The 18,387-nt window shown below is 38.1% G+C and overlaps 2 protein-coding genes across 18 annotated transcripts in view; one reads left to right on the top strand and one right to left on the bottom strand.

Annotated features, from left to right (window-relative positions):
- Positions 1 to 1,562: 1,562 nt before the first annotated feature.
- asrgl1 (asparaginase and isoaspartyl peptidase 1) lies at positions 1,563 to 11,380 on the bottom strand. 2 transcript variants are annotated; one of them, XM_017309011.2, is made up of 7 exons: positions 9,761 to 11,380; positions 6,647 to 6,842; positions 5,845 to 5,987; positions 5,523 to 5,677; positions 4,418 to 4,539; positions 3,705 to 3,815; positions 1,563 to 3,024 (listed from the first exon to the last, which is right to left on the bottom strand). In XM_017309011.2, exons 1-7 carry the CDS (start codon positions 9,776 to 9,778, stop codon positions 2,810 to 2,812), a joined length of 960 nt encoding a protein of 319 aa, XP_017164500.1. In that variant the 5' UTR covers positions 9,779 to 11,380; the 3' UTR covers positions 1,563 to 2,809. The 2 variants fall into 2 exon arrangements, with proteins under 2 accessions (XP_017164500.1, XP_008428565.2); XM_008430343.3 differs by having other exon boundaries at positions 8,245 to 10,944.
- A 28-nt stretch (positions 11,381 to 11,408) lies between these two features.
- The window catches only part of rims1a (regulating synaptic membrane exocytosis 1a), a 73,708-nt gene continuing 66,729 nt past the window's right edge, over positions 11,409 to 18,387 (top strand). For 13 of the 16 annotated variants that reach the window (XM_017309008.2, XM_017309004.2, XM_081616724.1 and 10 more), the window contains exons 1-2: positions 11,409 to 11,865; positions 16,588 to 16,662. In XM_017309008.2, the coding sequence (XP_017164497.2) occupies positions 11,705 to 11,865; positions 16,588 to 16,662 (236 nt within the window). In that variant the 5' untranslated portion in view covers positions 11,409 to 11,704. The remainder of the gene's footprint in view (positions 11,866 to 16,587; positions 16,663 to 18,387) is intronic. The other 3 variants (XM_081616728.1, XM_008430352.3, XM_008430355.3) reach the window with 2 other exon arrangements.

The raw sequence follows: 18,387 nt of genomic DNA, 5'->3' as shown, positions 1-18,387 counted from the left end.
ATAAAGAATACAGAGCATACATCTTATTTGTACTATGGTACAGTCAAGACAGTCATCAATAATATGAGGAAATGTGGAGCTAAGTTGACAAAAACTGAATTAAAAAAAAGGACCTAAAAAGAGTTGACTGTGAAACAGTGCAGCTGATTTCTGCCTTAAATGAGAGGACTCATTTTGGCTGCCTGGTATTTTCCATCACCCACATCGCTGCTGTGTTTAGAGTACCAACTTACGCAGCAACCCGTCGTTGTCAGGATCCGAGTCTAGATAAAACACCTGAAAGTGTTTACACTCCAAGCATATCAGGATGTGGGAAACAAGTGGAGAGTTACCACTCAAAACAGAGTGCAGATAGGTGACCTACACGACGGGCACACCAACGATATATTCAGCTGTTTCCTGTAGAGTCCGTGAAAATTAATTACACTCTTAGGTTTATTATTAAGGAACACCTTTACTGTCTGCCCTCGCTAAATACTGTATACTGCAACATTACACCAAGCTTACATGATCCCACTCTGGAATAACTGGAGATGTGTCCAGCAGAGTCCTCCAAACTGATGAAGGACTCTCTTGAATGTCTTGAAGCTTTTCTCACTGAAGCTGAATTTCTTGTTGAATTTGAAGATTTTCCTACAGCTGCAATATCCCACCAGCAATTTCTTGTATTTTGATGCAACACGATTAAATTAGAAAATACTTCCTTACCTCAACGTGACATTAGATGCCAGTCCTGAGTAACTGATCAAATGATCAATCATTTAATATTTAAAAATTACATAACCAGACAGACCGAAACGTAAAGTTAAATTAAGTTAAATTGACATTTTAAGAACGAAAATGACAATAATTTATATAAGTAACAAAAAATGTAATCAGACAAAATAATTTTTTTCCTAATAAGTTTCTTTCAAGTTAATTTCTTCAAAAAAAACCATACAGTTACTCAATTACATTTACTTGAGTAACTATTTAATATCCAACTCTGCCAGTAGCAGTCAGTCTTGCAACAAATCTGGAGATGCCTCTGACTGAAGGATGTTGCTAATTCATGCAATGCATTAATGAGGATTTTGCTAGCAAAAAGCATCACATTTAAGCCAATAAACTCAGAAATTTTTAGATTAATCTTCTTTTCTAAAAAAGAAAAGGGGGTTGGGGGAACAAATTTGCAAGAAAAAAAAAAATCCAAATTTTCAGAGTAACCTCAGAGATTTTCTAGGCAAAAATACAAAAATTTCTGAGCCCAAGTAGTAGAAATTTTGAGAGAAAAGACACAAATTTAGAGGTTTTCACATATTTTCTAGAAGAAAACTTTAATGTATTCAAGTCAAATGTGACTCCTTTCCTATCTACAATATCCCTAATTTCATTAAAGGAGTGATTTCTGAGGGATTTTTTTCACAGCTTCACGTATGCTAATAATATGTTGGCAGCGCAAACAAAGCTCTTACTACATATGCATTACCACCAGTTTTATGTAAGCTGCTATAACGGATTTTGTGTTCAACTAAGTTAGTTTTTTTTGCAAAGAAGTGAAAATTACCAGTAAAGCAAGAAAGTGTGATTTGAGTCATGAGCTCCATTGTTTTTATTGTACAACACAATTGCACACAGGAATAAATTGATATATGTGAGACACATTCATGATCAAATCAAACAGATTATAACAATTATTAAAAATGATACAAAATACATTATGGCTGGTATTGCACAATTAAAGTAAATATTATAAAGTACTCTATAAAACATTTTTTTTTTTTTACAATCAATTAGACAACACAAGCCTAGAAGTAGTCCAATTAAAAATAAAGGAAATCTCAAGTTTTGCATTTTGTCTGCCTGAGGAAACAGCACCACCTAGTGGATGAGACAGGTTAACACTACTCATCAGAATAATACATGAATGGCGTTCATCACAGATTGAGTTAACACATACTGGCTTATAAGAGCTTCTCAATAAATCAGAATATTACAGAAAACTAATTTATTTTAGTGATTAAGTTCAAAAAGTGAAACTTACAAATAAGAACAATTAATTACAGACAGTGCAATATATTCCAGGTGTTTGTGTAATAATTTGGATTATTGTGTTTTACAGTAAATTAAAAGCCCAAGAAGAAAATCTAGTCTGTTGGTGAGATGTACCACCAACAATCTGACAAAAATGGTTTTATTGCCTCTTTTTAATACTTCTGAGAAACTCAGTTGTGGTAAACTTTAATCATCTAAATTAAGATAAAAATATCCCTCACTTTGCAGTAAACTTTGCAGTAAAATACCTTTACGGTTTGGTTTTTCTTCAACATTCAGCAAATGATGAGCAGCACTTCATCAGTAGTGATGTGAACAGTGACAGAAAAACACTTTGTGCAGATCATTATAAAGTGTTCAGTGGTCATAAAACTGGCCAGTAGTTTGTAATAAAAATTAACAAATGATTGTAAAACCTGAAGGTTTTCCTCAGAAACTTAAAAACTGAGCAGCGAGTTATGTATCTAAAGTGAATTTGATCATTTTGCTCTAGTTTCTCCAGCGACAGAAACTCTGAAATGACTTTTCAAATGACTATTACAAAGAATCACAGAGCGTCATTAGCGTTTCTGGAAATTTCCCACTTTTCTTTGGATTGTCTCACACTTGATTGGTTTTTGGGACTAAAATAATTAATTTTGTTGCTCTTTTTGTCTTCTAAACATCTTTTAAACATCAACATTTAACCAAATCAATCATTATTTGGTCACCTGAAGCCCACGCTCAGCTGTATTATCTTAGTTTTCAGCTCTACTGACACAAGCTGGGCCTGGTGTCAGTGAGCGTCCTCGATGATTTGAGTGAAGTGTTCTCCCGTGTACAGACCGTAGTGCAGCGTGTCTTTCTGCGCCGCGGCCCACGCCATTTGGCGGCTGGAGAAGCGAGCGGCCCAGTTGCCCTGCGGGTCCACGGTCACGACCCCTCCAAGTCCCCCGACTCTGGACTTCATGTGGGCCAGGCCCAGATCACTGGCCGCCTCAGCTGACTGGCCTGGGTGAGAGGAGAACAGAGCGTTTCATAAAACATGACCATCCTGTGGTTCGTTTCCACCAGTCAGAGCTTAACGCACACTTAGTTTTCTCTAGTCTGGTTTTTGTTTTAGTGGAACAGGAAGGCTTCCTCTTAGCAGCACATACACAAGGTGGATTGACAGCGCTAAGACCCTCCTCTTGTATCTGATTGGCTGTTTCTGGGAGAATTTTCTCACATTTTGTCTCATACTGTTGAAACATAGCGACAATTTTAACAAATATGTAGAAAAACATTTTAATAAAAGTTGCATTCTGCCGCTTTATAGTTTATTGCACACTACTACATAATGCCCCCTTCTGGGCATCTTACAAGTAACATAGCATGAAGAAGCTGCATGTTGTATTCAATGACGTGATGAGAATTATTGTATGCTAAGAGGAGGAAGAGCCACTCAGATGTTTGTATTTCTATCCTTTAAAGCAAGTTTAATTTTATGTTCTTATATCTTAAATATGTTTTTATATTCCTTGTTTTGGTTTGCATGTCTGTGTTTTATAATCTAACTATAGACATGAAGTAGTCTGCTAACATAGACTGATTAGTTATTGCGTTATTCACAGTGCACAAATCCCAGTTCATCCATTCAGAACTGATGTATTTGAGCAGGCTCCCTGTGTCAGTGTGGATGTGAGCGTTACCTTGCTCCATGTGGAACAGGATGTGTCTCGCCAGCGTGACCTTCATGATGGCCTCTCCGTGGCCCGTAGTCGACACGGCTCCTGACATATTGTCAGCATAGCCTCCACTGCCTGAAACAAACATCACAACAACACGGACGCATGTTTAAGGCTCATATTTACTCTTTGTTTAGGCAAACGTCTATTGAACTGTTGGAGCCGTTTGCTTCTAACATAATGAAAAGTGTAATGTGTAATTATGTTTGGGAAATGTAATTATGTTTTTTGTCTAAGTGTGAGGTTACAGAACATGTTTTTATTTGTTTTAAACCAAAGAACAATCAGCTGAACTGTGACTCTGCTTTGTTTACCAACTAATCCTATAGTCCAGATCTGCTGGTTAAAGTTTAACAGAGTCTTGAGAAAGAGGAACACTCGGCTATAAAAACTTCTGAGCTGACTTCATTTATTGTTTTACAAGTGCAAGAACAAAAGATGCATTTAGTTATTGCTTAATGTTCTCTCTCCAAATGCCGACTATCATCCATCCGTACTCCATAACCTCCAAAGGTGCCAATGATATGAGGTTTTGTATCTACAGAACTCTGTAGTAATGAAGCGAACCATGAAGTCCTCAAAGTGTTCTGGAGTCGAATGTTTGTGCATCTGCCTCACAGCTGAAGCTTGACCAAAACCGGGTCGCCTCATCATCAGCTGCAAGTGTGAGGACTGACCGATGCACGGGGTGTCGCCCACTCGACCTTCCATCTTGTTCAGCATTCCTCCGGTGGAAGTCGCACACGCTACGTTGCCGTCAGTGTCGACTGCCACCGCTCCAACCGTCCCCATCTTCCCCCTAAACGAGGAAACGGGTCAGCAGAGATTTCTGTAGATTAACATCAAATATGGACAAAAGCTTTCTATATAAAATTTTTAGCAACATTTTGTCTTTTTTTTAGTTTAGATTCTTAAAATGAAGTGTAAAGAGACATTTGTCATGGAGTACAATCTGCTCCAACTCATTAATCATCATTATTGTCATGATGGCAAAGATTAAGAGCAGCAGATGTTTCTGATTATCCTCATTTGTCATGACATGCTACAAGCACAGGTTAGGAAGTGCTTAAAAATGTGGAGAAAAACAATGTTCCTAAAGTAAAATCACAAGTGATTTTCTGCACAGTGTCTTCTAAAGAGATGTCTTAGGCAAAACAATCACTTTGTGAGTGTGCCTCATATTTCTACTATTATTAAAAGCATAAGAAATGTGCTTTTAATGGATGGTTCCTACAACCAAAAAATGTAAATAAAAAAGACATGTTCCTTAGTTTAGTTGGGTGACTATTTGTGAGTTTCGCTAAAGATAAACAAAAAGACAACATCAGTTATCTCAAATACTACTACACTGCAAAAACACAAAATCTTACCAAGTATTTCTGGTGCAAATATCTTAGTAAACTTGAAGAAAGACACACTTAACTTAAAAGCACTTTTCCAGCAAAACATAGAGGCTTGTTTAAAGTAAATACTTCCTTAATATTGCAGAAAAAATACTTGTTCCATTGGCAGATAAATTAACTTATAAACAAGGGGAAAATATCTTGTAACAAGTGAAATAATCTGCCAATGTAACAAGTACTTCATTAAAATTAAGAAATTTCCTTAAGATCAAGCCTCTATTTCTTGCTAAAAAGGTACTTTTAAGTTTGCTTTGCCTTGTTTCCAGTGCACTAAGACATTTAAACTAGAAACTAGACAAAAACTATTTGGTAAGATTTTGTGTTTTTGCAGTGAATCTTTAATGAAATCCAGAAGAAGTTACTTAGTGTTTAGTTTTACATTTGGCACTCCACAGGGTTGGCGTCTGGGGCCAGGTTTTTTTTCCAGCGCATGCGGGAATACTCTGTGATGAGGGACTCCTGAGGAGCCTCGGGAACGCCCAAAGAGCGAGCAAACTGACTGGCACCCTCCGCCGTCAGACAGGCATGGCTGGTCTGAAGGAGGGATCAAAGGTCACGTCGGTGACATACATTCACAGTGAACACTTTCAGGACAGTCCAAACATTTCTGCAACTACACTGCTACCTTCTTTCTTTTTCCTTTCAAAATGAGATGCAGAATCACTTTGAACAGTTTTAAAATGTCTATTTAAAATAAACACCTGGTCCATGACAAGTCTGGCCAGCTGGATTGGGTTAGCTATGTTGCGGACGGCAGACACGGCGCCGCTGCTCAGCGTTTTCCCGTCCATCACGAGGGCATCCATCTCCACCTCCCCCTTCATGTTCAGCACTGAGCCACATCCTTAAAAAATATATGAGAAATGACTGAGTTTGTGAATCTGATGGAAAACGTCACAAGCTTAAGACAGGACACCAGTTTTTTTGTTTTTAGGCTCCAGATTTTTAGATTTTAGTTTGCTTTTTGTTCTTGAAGGCATTTCTTTACCACTTTTAGCTTGTCAGATGGTATCCCTTCATGCTGGAAAAGCTGCAATCATCATCAGAAACACTTTGTTGCTGGCAAAAAAATCCTTATTTTTGCTTATGGAGGAAATTTTGATCCCAGTTTGACTGCAGTGTTAGAAGCAAAATCGGAAGACCTCAATTTAATCTGGGCATACAGATGCACACACTCGTCTGATGCTAAGCTTAAGCTAGCTCTGTACTAGTGGAAACAAGACTCTACAATCCATACAATCACTAGAATCTCTCACTTTGATATTTTTAATAATGCACAAAACTATATTAAAGCATTTCTAAGCTTTAATATTCTTAGCAGCAGAACGTGAAAACACAAGTCATTATTTAAACCTGATTTTAGCTCTAATAATCTACAAACAATGAGAATTCTCACCACAATATCCAAAACTGAAAGTGTCCACTGCACTGCTTTTTGCTGCATAGAAAAAAATCCTGCACAGCAGGAGCTAGTTTTAGGTGGCTATCTCATTTTTACAATACCTGCATTAAAAGATGGATTGTTCTCCAGTAGCATAACAGCCTCCACCACAGCATCCATACTGCTGCCCCCTCCCTGCAGGACTGCATACGCTGACCTCGCTGCAGAGCACACTCCTGAGGTGGACAGGTCCGAACGCTCTTTGGGTATCTGACCTGCCCCCCCATGGACCACCACGACTGGCAACATGGCAGTCCTCTGGAAAAGTAAATCTCAAATCTGTTATTCAGATTTACACTGACCAAAACACACATGTACTCCTTTTTTTCCTTGCTGTCTAAAGGTGAATCAGTGCAAATTTCCCTTGTTTTAGATCAGTTGGAATTAGCAAAATTATTATTATTGCTAAATGCCACAATAATGAGAGAGAACATATCAGATTTATTTATTAATGTCTTCAAAATTAGGTGTTTACATATAATTAGCTTTAGGTAGCATTAGCTGTGAATTGAATGACTTGGGCTAAACGTTTTGTGTTTCTTTCTCACAATAGTTAGCTGGAATTTTGGCCCATTCCTCCCAACAGAAATTGGATCTTTAGGTTGACCAATAAGAGAGATGCTAGCTCTGAATTTCCACCCACCAGGAACCCCCGCAGCCTCCGTCCCCTAGTGTTATTTTACATCTAACGAGTCAGACGAAAAAAACCAAAGAGAACACAAATAAAATAGAAATAAATCTGTAAATTATCAGACAAATGAGAAAACGGAAGGCAAAAAAATTATAAGTCACATATTCTCATAAGTCACATGAGAATATGGAAAAATTAGAAAAAACAAGAAATGAAATTAAAAAAGCAAATCTAATAAAACTACATTTGACAGATTAAAAATAAATTAAAAAAAGTATGTTAAACGAATACTGCTGAAAATTATACACAAATATAATTTTATGTTGCTGTATAATCACATAAAATGGGAAAGTTCTTATTTTTATGCAAATAAGAACTGCATAAAAGAACTGTATTATTTGATAAAGTAATACTTTATTTCATAATAAAGTATCAAATACTTTATTTAATTTTTACTTTTTTTGTTGCTAATTTTGGCATGGTCGGTCCTCCATATAATCTATGTATTAGTTGTCCTTTCTGAATTACATTTTTATTACTTTAATATAGAGATTCACCTGTACAGACTAGTAAATTTCAAACATGAAGAAATCGTGTTTTTGAACAGTGGTAACCCCGGTTATACTACTAGCAGTGCCAAAACAAGCTTTTCATTCAATAAACCGTAAGTAAACCGCGGTCACTTACCGAAATAAATGCAAATTAAGAACAAGTGAATTTTTTAACGTTAGAGCACTTATTTAGGTAAAAACAATAAACAGTTACCCAGTAAAAAAATAAAAATGCATAAATAAAAATAAAACGGAGAAAGAAGGACAGAGAAAAAAAAAACACAGCAGGCAGTGCAAAGCTTAAATTACTGCTGTCTCCAATGAAACCTTAACTCTAAAGACTGACCTAATTCCTTATTAGCTCTCTGAATGCAGGAAGAGCGACGCAATAACTGTATCTCACCAAATGTTCACATCTACATCAACACAACCTTTAAATATCACTAACACAAACGGAATAATATATATTTTTTCTTACCAGAATATCCCCGTGACTAGAGGGGAAGTTAGCAGCTAGCTTAGCAACATTACATCCGGAACTCCACAACGAGCCGTTCAAAATAAAAGCCCTTTGCATCTGACGCAGCTTTTATTTTGTTAACTGACAGAATTAGCTTAGCAATGTAAATAATAGACGTGATTTTGAGAATCAGTTGAGTTGAGACAGGTAAAGAGCGTTTTGTTGATATATTTCTGAAGCTTGAGTAAGATTTATGGTTTGGATTAACGTAAAATAGAATAAAATCCGATTTCCAAGCATATCTATGTTGGCTTCAAAGCCAAACTTGCCAAGAACAAATCAACAAATTGGAATATGTATTATTTTCGGTCAGCCTTTCATAGGCATCTTCATGTCTATATTTGGACGAGCTAAATATAGATATGGTTTTCTCTAAATGTTAGCCTTAATTTAATTAAAGCTAACGAATTACATGTCAGCACAAATATATTTGTTTGTTAAATAACAAAAGGTATTATTGTGCAATAACAAAAAAAAGAGTTAGGAATTTACCAGTATTGTTTATTTGTTTAATGTACATGAAATTAGTCTTACAATTGCAATTGATTTTTTTTTCAGCAGAACTCATCTTTACTCATATTTATTTTTATGTATGGCTTAATTTTCTGATTTGAGTCACTCAACGCAAACTCAAAACAATAAAAAATACTTAAAATATTCTATAGATAAATACAGATAGAAAGCTGTATTTTGGAGGATCCCTTCAGCTGCACCGTGAGCTGACCATGGTGCTGAATTAGGCAGATTTCAGGTTGTACTTTTAATTTACAGCATTGCCCAGTCATGTGACCAGTAATTTTAGCAGTAGCTCAAAGACTCTTAAAAGCAAGCTCGTCAAATTTATAATATAAATAATTGGGGCCAGTATTTAAAGTTTTGGCCCCAGATGTGATTGCTGATAAAATCAGCCTCCAGCTCCTGGTTTGTGGAAGCATCTGCATGCCTACATGTTTTAGTTTACACTCACTTGACCACTGCTAACCACTGAGCAGTCCCATCATGGGCTATAATTACAATATTGCTCAGTGACATACTGTAAATGTCATATAGCTGTATGGTGTGGTTATATAGGAAGCCTCAGGCTCTCTCCAGAATAATTTCTCAGCGGATTATGAAACAAGAAAGAAAAGATTATGCAATTTCTAGATTTATACAATTCTACAAGGTAAAAATTAATAATTTTCCATCTTTGCTTAATTAGCTTGCTGAATCACCTTTATCAGTAATAACCTACAATACTTTCTACTACTATTTAAAAAACATGTTTTTGTTTTCTTCAAACGAAAACAACTTATTATGGCCAAATGTCTTTCTGACAGTCTCATCTGTTATGGTTTCTTCAGATCACTGCAGCTTAAGCCATGCATTAAGGAACTGGAAAGTGTCTTTTGTCAGATAAAACTAAATTATTATTATTATTATTTTTTTAGATCAGAGGCAAAACACTATGTGTAATGGTAATCTAACACATCACCTGCAGTGGCAGCATCATGCTTTGGGAAAATGCTTCTTCAGCAAATAGGAAAGCTGGTCAGAGTGGATGAGAAGATAAATGGATAAACACAGAGGAAGAATCCTGGAAGAAAACATTGACTCAGATACAATCTCACCCCACTTTGTGTTGGTCTATGACAACACAAATTTCTTGTGTATTTTTAAAAAAAAATACACAAATGTTTGTGGTTGCAACATGTTAAGATGACAAATAAACAAGTAAAAAAATAAACAAAGTTGAAATAAGTTTTAGAGGTAAAGTCATGGTCAACAAAGTAGAATATGTGGTCCAATGAGGCTCGTATGTCAGATTAAGTATCTTTTGAAAATAACATCCTTAACATTAAACCCCTATTTACGCATAAAAGAATTTAGTTTCTTGTCTGATGTCATATTCTAATGTTAAAGTTATTGTTTGTATTAGCTGTAAAAGGAAATATCATCATAACAAAATAAACGTGTGTAAATAATAGGCCTGTCGTATTAAGCAATAAATCAATTAATCGCATAGTAAAATAAAATAAGCTTAATAATTTTAATTTGCATGATTTATCATTTTTCTTTTTTCTGTCTCTCTTTCTTCCAAAAAGCTGGATGACAAAAGTCTTCAGTTTGATGGTTTGGAAAAGCTAGCCCTTTTTTGAAGATTTTGTTAACAGAAACTTCATAAATCATTTTATTTATCCTTTCTGTTTTGTTTATTTATCTTATTTTGGATATTTAAAATGTTTTCCAGTTCCAGAGTCAAATCTTCAATAGAATTTACATTTTACTTTATTCTTTGAGAATGTGTTCTTGAATTATTATGCCATTACCATCATATTACTTGAAGATGGTCTCAAAACAACAATAATATCGTTTATCGCAATAATTTCCGGGACAATTAATCGTCCAGCAAAATGTGTTCTTGTGTTATCCTGATCCTGAAATATCTAAATGAACTTTTTCAACATTCTGTTTTATTGAATATGACTTTTGCAAGACTGCGTTTTTCTGTAACTCTTCCTTTTTTTTCTTTGTCTTTGCTTAGTAAATAATAACAGCAATGCTTATTTAATAGATTTAATCTGAAATCGTGGTTAAAAGCTGATTTTTTTTAATACGCATATATTGCTTAATATAGAAACAATAATGCTAATTTATGTAATTTACGATATGAACGTCATCAGGTGGTCTCGTAAAGCCACAGTGCATCCTTGAGGAACCACGTATTTCCTGTGTGTGTGCGCTAAGGACCGCCGAGAGCGCGCATCCTGACGGTGAGTGGAGCCCCCATTCTCAAATGAGGGCTGCTCGCTCCCGCGGCACGGCAAGTGAGCGCGCTTGAGGGGCTGCGGTCCCATTGACGGTTCCGTCTCCCTGACAGCAGCATCAGCATCAGCAGCAGCAGCGGCGGCGGAGCTGGAAAACAAGAAGTTACCGCCTCGCCCCTCAGCCACAGGAGCCAGCCGAGCGCGCCGACCGGAGAGAGCCGACTTCAGGGAGCCCTCCTCCCCCTCTGCCTGGCCACAAGGACGGAAACGAGGTCCTCTTTCCCGTGCGCCAGCGTCCCGACTGACCGCCGGAGATATGGGCTCACCGTAAAACGGAGGTGGTGGAGGGGAGAGGCGGGCGGGTGGGCGGTGGGAGGGGGTGGGGGGAGAAGACAGCGGAGCAGCAAGAGGGAGGAGAGGCTGAAAACGGCAACGGGAACCGAAGCGCTAAGGCCACAGTCACCGCAGCTAACACCACCCCGGGCGCCCCCGCCACCGCCATGGGAACTCCGCATCAGCCGCTCCGACCGCCGCTCCATCAGTGGGCCATGTCGTGATCCGTGGGCTCCTCCGGCGGGTTTTTCATCCGTGATCCGACAGGAGGGAGGAGAGGAAGGAGGAGAAGGAAGAGGAGCCGGGAGTGAAGAAAGGTGGTGGTGGTGGCAGGGAAGATGTTCGCCTCGGTGGGCCCTCGGGGCGGCCCGCGCCCACCCGCCGCTCCGGCCATCCCGGAGCCGGACCTCAGCCATCTGACGGCGGAGGAGAGGGACATCATCATGTCTGTGCTGGCTCGGCAGCGGGCGGAGGAAGCCAAGGATGAGGCCATGTTAAAGTAAGGGAGGGAAAAGAGGAAAAAAAATCAGTGTGTGAATGTGTGTGTGTGTGTTAATGCCATTTTTGGAGAAGTCCAGCACCTCAGAGCTCCTCTCTGGACTGAATGTTTCATAGGACTTCCACACTGAATCTTTCCACGCATATGTGTGTGTGCGTGTGTGTGTGAGTGAGAGTGTGTGTGTGTGCGTCCTGCTGGAAACTCCACACAGAACTCACTGACTCACAGGCTCTTATAGGCTGGAGCTCTGCGCAGGAGGAACCGTGGATGGGGCAGAAGGATGAAATCAGGTCCTCATGTTCTCCCAGTGACTGCTGGGAAACAGAGCAGAGGCTGACGCTCTGTAACTACTCCACACATTTCAAAAGAGGAGCACATTTTCTAACCTGCACTTCCACATGCACAGTTTGTGCCTGTCAGGCAGCGAGTAACTGAGCAATACCTGACATATTTCTCAGCCTTGGATGCTGCGGCTAAGTGAAGAACAGTAAAAGTAGAATCTTCCCTCTGCTGGGTTTTATCTGTGCAGCATCCATCTCAACAGCTGCTGTTCTCAGCTCTGGGGTGCGGCTGAGCCTTTCCCAGCCTTATGTAGGCCAATGCTGTTGCAACAGACATCTCACAGGCTGTTACAGAAGCAGTCGGCCTTTAGCAGCGGTTCAAAAGGTACCAGTGGAATCTGATTTTCTTTTTACACTACAAAAAAGAAAATGCATGTAGGGAAGACTGAGGGTTTACAGTTGATGTGCAGAGTTGCAGCCAAACCACCGTCTCCTCCAGGATTAGAAAATCCATCAAGTTGAAGCTCAGTGTTTCTGCACAGTCTGCATACAAGCTGCATGCACAGATGAGCAGATAGAAAGCTAGAACGACCCACCTTAGTGAGGCGCTCCTCCAGCTCTACGTCCCTGTTCTATTTTAAGCCCACTGTACGGACTGATGGCCCAGCACTGGAACGGAAGATCGATTCATTGCATCTAAAGAAGGAAATGTCCAATACGTAGCTCTCGCTCTAAGTAGCTCTGCATCACTGCAACTAATACATTAAATGTGGTCGTGTCATAGCGCAGCAGCTGAAAACAAGGCAGGCCGTCATGTCCTAACCCACATTAGTGCCTCCACTGTTTGCTGTCACCACTCTTTAGATGGGGATCATTGAGAGGAAGTGGTGTATGTGTGAACAGAAAGGGTGCACTGGTTTGCTAATACATGCATGCCAGATACACTAGCTGTACGGTAGCGTGGGCTGTGATGCGGAGAGGCAGAGTTTACTCTACACTCGGTCAGATTTTATTACATAAAATGTGGGGCTAGCTTACTATGGAGTGCTTCGGCTACGTCACACAGCCGTGTGCTCTCTGATATAAGCTGGTGCATTCTACATAAAATATCTCTGTGGCTAGCTGTTTGATAATTAGTGCAGTTAGATAAAGACAAGCCCGGAGAAGATGCTATAGTTTGTCTTTTTGCACACACTGGCCAGTGCTGCTTTTGACTGGACAGTTTAGTGAGGTTCTTGAATCTGCCACATGTGGCAGAGTTCAGACACGATGCTCACACTTTGCTTTCTAGAGAGAGAAAAAAGTAATTTCATGTTGATGGAGGGAACCAAGGAAATGATCTTAAATGGAACAGCTGGCCTTACTTTCAGTTCATGGTGATGGTCTTTCCTGAATTGATCTCTGGTTTTCTAAAGCCTTCCAGTCTCTCACTGGGGTTTTTTACGAGGGAAAGATACAAACTTTACGTCTTTCATTTTCTGACAGAGAACCGTTATTACAACACGCTTGGCCTTCTATGTGTCTTTATACCAAACCATAATCTGGCGAACACCTTTCCCCTGTTTGTTTAGGTTAGGGTGGACTTGAAGTTTTATCACGATATTTTGTGGTAGTATTGTGATAACGATAAAAGTCACGATAAGAACTGTTACTTCTTTTTTAGGTAACTATATGACAGAGCAATTGTTGCCTCGCAAACACAAATACTGCTCTATTTTTAATATGCTTCCTTAGGACACCAGTCACATAGAGAAGTGTGATTTATGTCACTAAAGTGCTCACAGTAGCTGTATTTAATCATATTTATTGATATTTATTACAGTGGAGAAAAATAGCAAAAATAATTCTGACAATACGGGCAGCTTTAAGGGTTTTTAACAAATCATTATTTGAGATTTATCATGTAAACGATAAATCAAAATTTGATCAGAAGACGGTGGACGGTGAGAACGAGTCTTCACCCACAACGGACATTTAAAGCTCTGATGGTGCCTGGACTGAGAAACCTGCTGGTCTTTGGTCTGTCAATGAATGACAACGGATTGAGGTTCCAACATGGCCGACTTTTCATCTATCTCTGTCCTGAGTTACCCAGGTTCCCTGCTGGAAACTGTCCGTCTTGCTGCTATGGCTCACAACTCAGGACGCCGTTACGTCAGGGGGCGGAACATGTACTTGAAACAAAACACCATAAAAATATGGCTTTACATAGCAGATGTATAGTTGATTAAACTGGATTTGAACGGCTCTAGTTCAAAGTCAGACATATCTACACTGGCAAACCTAAACAGGTATTTTATCCTGATTTTAAGATTTATGAAATCTTTATATTGTTTGTGAAATCAAAGAAAGTAGATAAGAAGTGCTCTCTCTGGGTGGCATTCATGCTAAAACCAAACTCTGATTTTAAGGTTTACCCGGGTAACTGTAGCACCATTATCTCACACCCTCTACACTGCAAAAACACAAAATCTTACCAAGTATTTTTGTTTAGCTTCTAGTGAAATTGTCTTGAAATGATACAAAACTAACTTCCAAGTAACTTTTCAGCAAGATATATGAGCTTGTTTTAATAATTCCTACTGATGTAGAAGTACTTGTTTTACTGTAAGACTATTTCATTTTTCCCTTGTTATAAGTGAAATAACCAGCATTTTTAAAAATCAATATTAAGGAATTATTCACTTAAATATGAAACTAGCCCATGTTTATTTCTGAGAAATTACTTGTAAGTTAGTTTGCTTTATTTCAAGTGTGCTAAGATATGTGCTCCATACACCAGATCAAAAATACTTGGTAAGATTTTGTATTTTTGCAGTGTAGCTGCTTCTGTCCCACAATAAGCATCAAATATGTGTCTTAGCATTGCACATGGTGTGGCATATGTGAAATATCTTAATGGACATGCTGCCCACGGCATTGTTCAAAGCAACCTCTGTGCTGACCGTCTCTTCTCTGTGAGGAACAGAGATGTTTTATTGGTAGCACAGTGAGTGTTTTTTATGAACAAACCAGTGAAACTGACCTGTAATCAGTGGTTTATTTGCTCCGTATAAACTCCCAGAACAGGATCCTTTGCTTCGTCTAAAGTTACTCAAATTGTTTCATAACAAGTGAGTGGGGTACCCACAGTGCTGACAACGAAAAGACACGTCTTCTGTTTTAGACGGCGTGGGTGTTGGCAGGGAAATCTCTCCTGAGTTCCCTCTGTGATCAGACTAATCAGAGCGCTGCTCATGTTTATTGATGAGGGAGTTTTGAAACACGCTGTGAATGTGTCACTGGACATATTGAGATCATGTGATTGTTTTCTGAGGCCTGTCATCCACACCTGAAAGCGTCCGAGCGGTGCGATAAGATCAAAGAGTCAGTTTTATTTGCTTATTCATACGAAGGTTGGAAACATGATTCGAGCCCTGATTGAACAAGCGGCAAGAAAAGCTTTGTTGGAAAACTTGGAAGAGGCAAGCTTGCATTTTGTGCAATCTTAAACAGGCAGCATCATTTCATGAAATGATGCTGATATGCATCTAAATATGGATGAAAGGTTAAAGGTGAAGAGCTGCTTTATTAGCAAGATACAAACGGTGTGTGCTTTTTCAGAAAAATGCCTTCACAGAAAAAAGTTTGTTGCCTTTGTTGCTTATAGAGCTAAATTGGGGCCACAAAGTTTGTTCAAAAAAGTTTTTTCAAGCTTTTTTTGAAACTGAAAATTAAAAACTTGAATCTGAAAAGTAACTTTGAACTTTTTTTTCAGTTTTATATTTTTTCATTTTAAGTTGAAAATTGTTTTTCAGTTTGACTTTTTATTTCATGTTGAAAATTGTTTTTCAGTTAATTGTTTTAAGTTTATTTTTTCAAATTCATTTTTTGTTTTTTTTTAGTTTCAGAAAAATATTTTTTGGCCAAACTTTATGGGCCCAATTTTGCTCCATAGAGGAGCTCGGAAAGGTTGCAGCAGAGCTGGTGTTCTTCCACATTGAGAGGGTTCAGAGTAGGGCTGTTAATATATCAGTATGGATGAAAACTGAGGATAAATGGCTTATTGTCAACATAGAAAAACTGATCGCTCACTACATGAAAAGTACATTTGCACAAAGTTATCTGTTGATATTTCAGTGCAGTTGAAAAGATGTTAAATGGGGAAACCAAATCAAACTTTCCATATCCGTGTTTGAGCTGAATTTGGAGAAAACATATGGGCTAAGCAAAGGCTAGTTTTTAAAATATGGACTAATATAGGCATAAAATAATGCTTCTAGGTGTCAAAACGTTTTAACTTTGACAGTTATGGGCAACCAGAAGAACCCTGTGTGTCTTAAGGATGGTTTTTTTTGTTTAAAGAAAAAGTTTGTTTTCTTTAAAGGTTTAGGTTCCTCACCAGTCGTTGCATATTTTACATTGGCTCTCTAATCATATTTCCCAAATTTGTGTGTTTCAGAGAGGAGAAGCCGATTCAAGCGAGGACAGTGAACCTGGTCGGACAGAGGAAGCCTCCACCGCAAAATGACGTCCGGTGAGTAAAAAACTTCTTCATCTCCACCCACCTGAAGCTTTGCTGTGAAACCTACTTTACACCTCCACTGAGCGCAACACGAGGCCTGTAATGTGACGGTTTGGTCTGAATATTTTCACCCCTGGCATTTATAAAGGAGACTAACTGATAAAGATCCACTGACAGCTGCTCTGATTGACCATTTGACTGGCTTCTCCTCCTGTGAGTGCTTCCCTGTTCAGGTTGCTGTCTGTCATCTGTTACACTGCAGCCACAGAGTCCATCCTGAGACGGACAGTGAGCTTAGTCTAGTCCTGGTATTGCTGAGTCAGCAATAAACGTCCAATGCCTTCCCGTGCTGTGAAGTCGCTGGCTGAGAACTCAGTTTGGTTTTGGTTGGAAACTTGTTTCAGATCCAGTTTTAGTTTTTTTTTTTAATTCTCAGTAGATCCAGTGAATGTTGGGTTGTAAATATGCTTATGAGCAACAATTTTAAACTTTTAAATGCTGCTGATATCGTCTTTTCCTCCCATGTTTAGCTGTTCTTATCTCAAACGAGGGCTTTCCATTTACCTGGTGAGCTGATGGTAAACTTTGATTGGGCCACTTAGATTCCCAGGCAAGCAGAACTTAAAGTTTTTATTGCTAGAGCTGGACAGTAACTAGTTACGTTTACTCAGTTACATTTACTCGAGTAATCTTTTGGAAAACATGTCATTTTAGGAGTATTATTTATTATATTATATATTATTATTTTATTAATTATCATTAATAAATTAAAAAAAATAAAATAAATACTTATTATTAATTATTATTAAATAATTTTTATTATTGTTATTTTTACTTGATAAAAATGTCTTCAATTTGATTAACTTTTTTACAAAAATTACACACAACCCTGCAGTTTTAGCTAAAGTTTAATAAGCTTTAAAGAAACTGATTTGGAAAAGTTTTCCTTACAGCGTTTTACGGTTGTAAAAAAAAAAGTTGCACAAACTGAGACGCAGGGGACAACAAAACTAAAAGCCATAACTGGATTCCAGTAGTTTTTATAATGCTGCTGTTGTAAAAATAATGCTGAAACTTTTAAAGCTTGTCCTCTCCTCTCTCTAATGGATGTTCAAATTTGGGGGCTGCAAATGTGGATAAGCTAAATGTTTGATCCATATTAATGCTAAATATATAGTACTAGGATTTGCAACAATGACTGTTAACTCTGGCTTAAAATAATAAAAAGCCAATTACTGCTTTAAATATAAATTAAACAGCAAATGCTGATCCAAGCAGTTTTTTTTCCAGTGGTAAATTGATTATTCATAACACTAAAAATGTCAGTTATATTGTTTTAGAGCTAACATTTTTGTCATTAAGTTGGGAATTCTGTTCTTTTTGTCATTTTAATTTTCCATATATTTCGACATTCCCACAAAAAGAAACGTATCCGTGTTCTTTTCTGCAAAAGAACAAAAAAGAAAACCTAAGAACAGAAACAAAATGGGATTCTTTAAAAATGACAACAAATTTCCTGAAGTAAATGTTTATCAAACATTTTGTGCTGTCGCTCTTTTTAAAGTCAGGCAACATTTGTGGCTCTAACAAGTCTTATTTAAAATACAGCTCTCTGGATTGTAAATATTGCATTCAACTGATCTAGTACAAGGCATTAGATGGTAATATTCATGTTTGAGTTTTAAATTGTTCCTTTTTAAATAAAGTCAAAGTTCAACACATCATGCATTCAGCTCT

This window comes from Poecilia reticulata, chromosome 15 (assembly GCF_904066995.2).
Source record: "Poecilia reticulata chromosome 15, P_reticulata-male-v2, whole genome shotgun sequence".
NCBI classification, from domain to species: Eukaryota; Metazoa; Chordata; class Actinopteri; order Cyprinodontiformes; family Poeciliidae; genus Poecilia; species Poecilia reticulata.
The sequence above is the reverse complement of the archived record's forward strand: the minus strand, read 5'-3'. Positions and strand labels throughout refer to the sequence as shown.

Bases quoted from the DNA above. Each gene is read 5' to 3' on its own strand.
- asrgl1 (XM_008430343.3), bottom strand. From the start codon at position 8,343: ATGCAAAGGGCTTTTATTTTGAACGGCTCGTTGTGGAGTTCCGGATGT. The intron at 6,843-8,244 runs GTAAGAAAAAAT...TTACTTTTCCAG, and splicing joins CTAGTCACGGGGATATTCTG to AGGACTGCCATGTTGCCAGT. The intron at 3,816-4,417 runs GTCAGTCCTCAC...TGTTTGTTTCAG, and splicing joins GGGCGACACCCCGTGCATCG to GCAGTGGAGGCTATGCTGAC.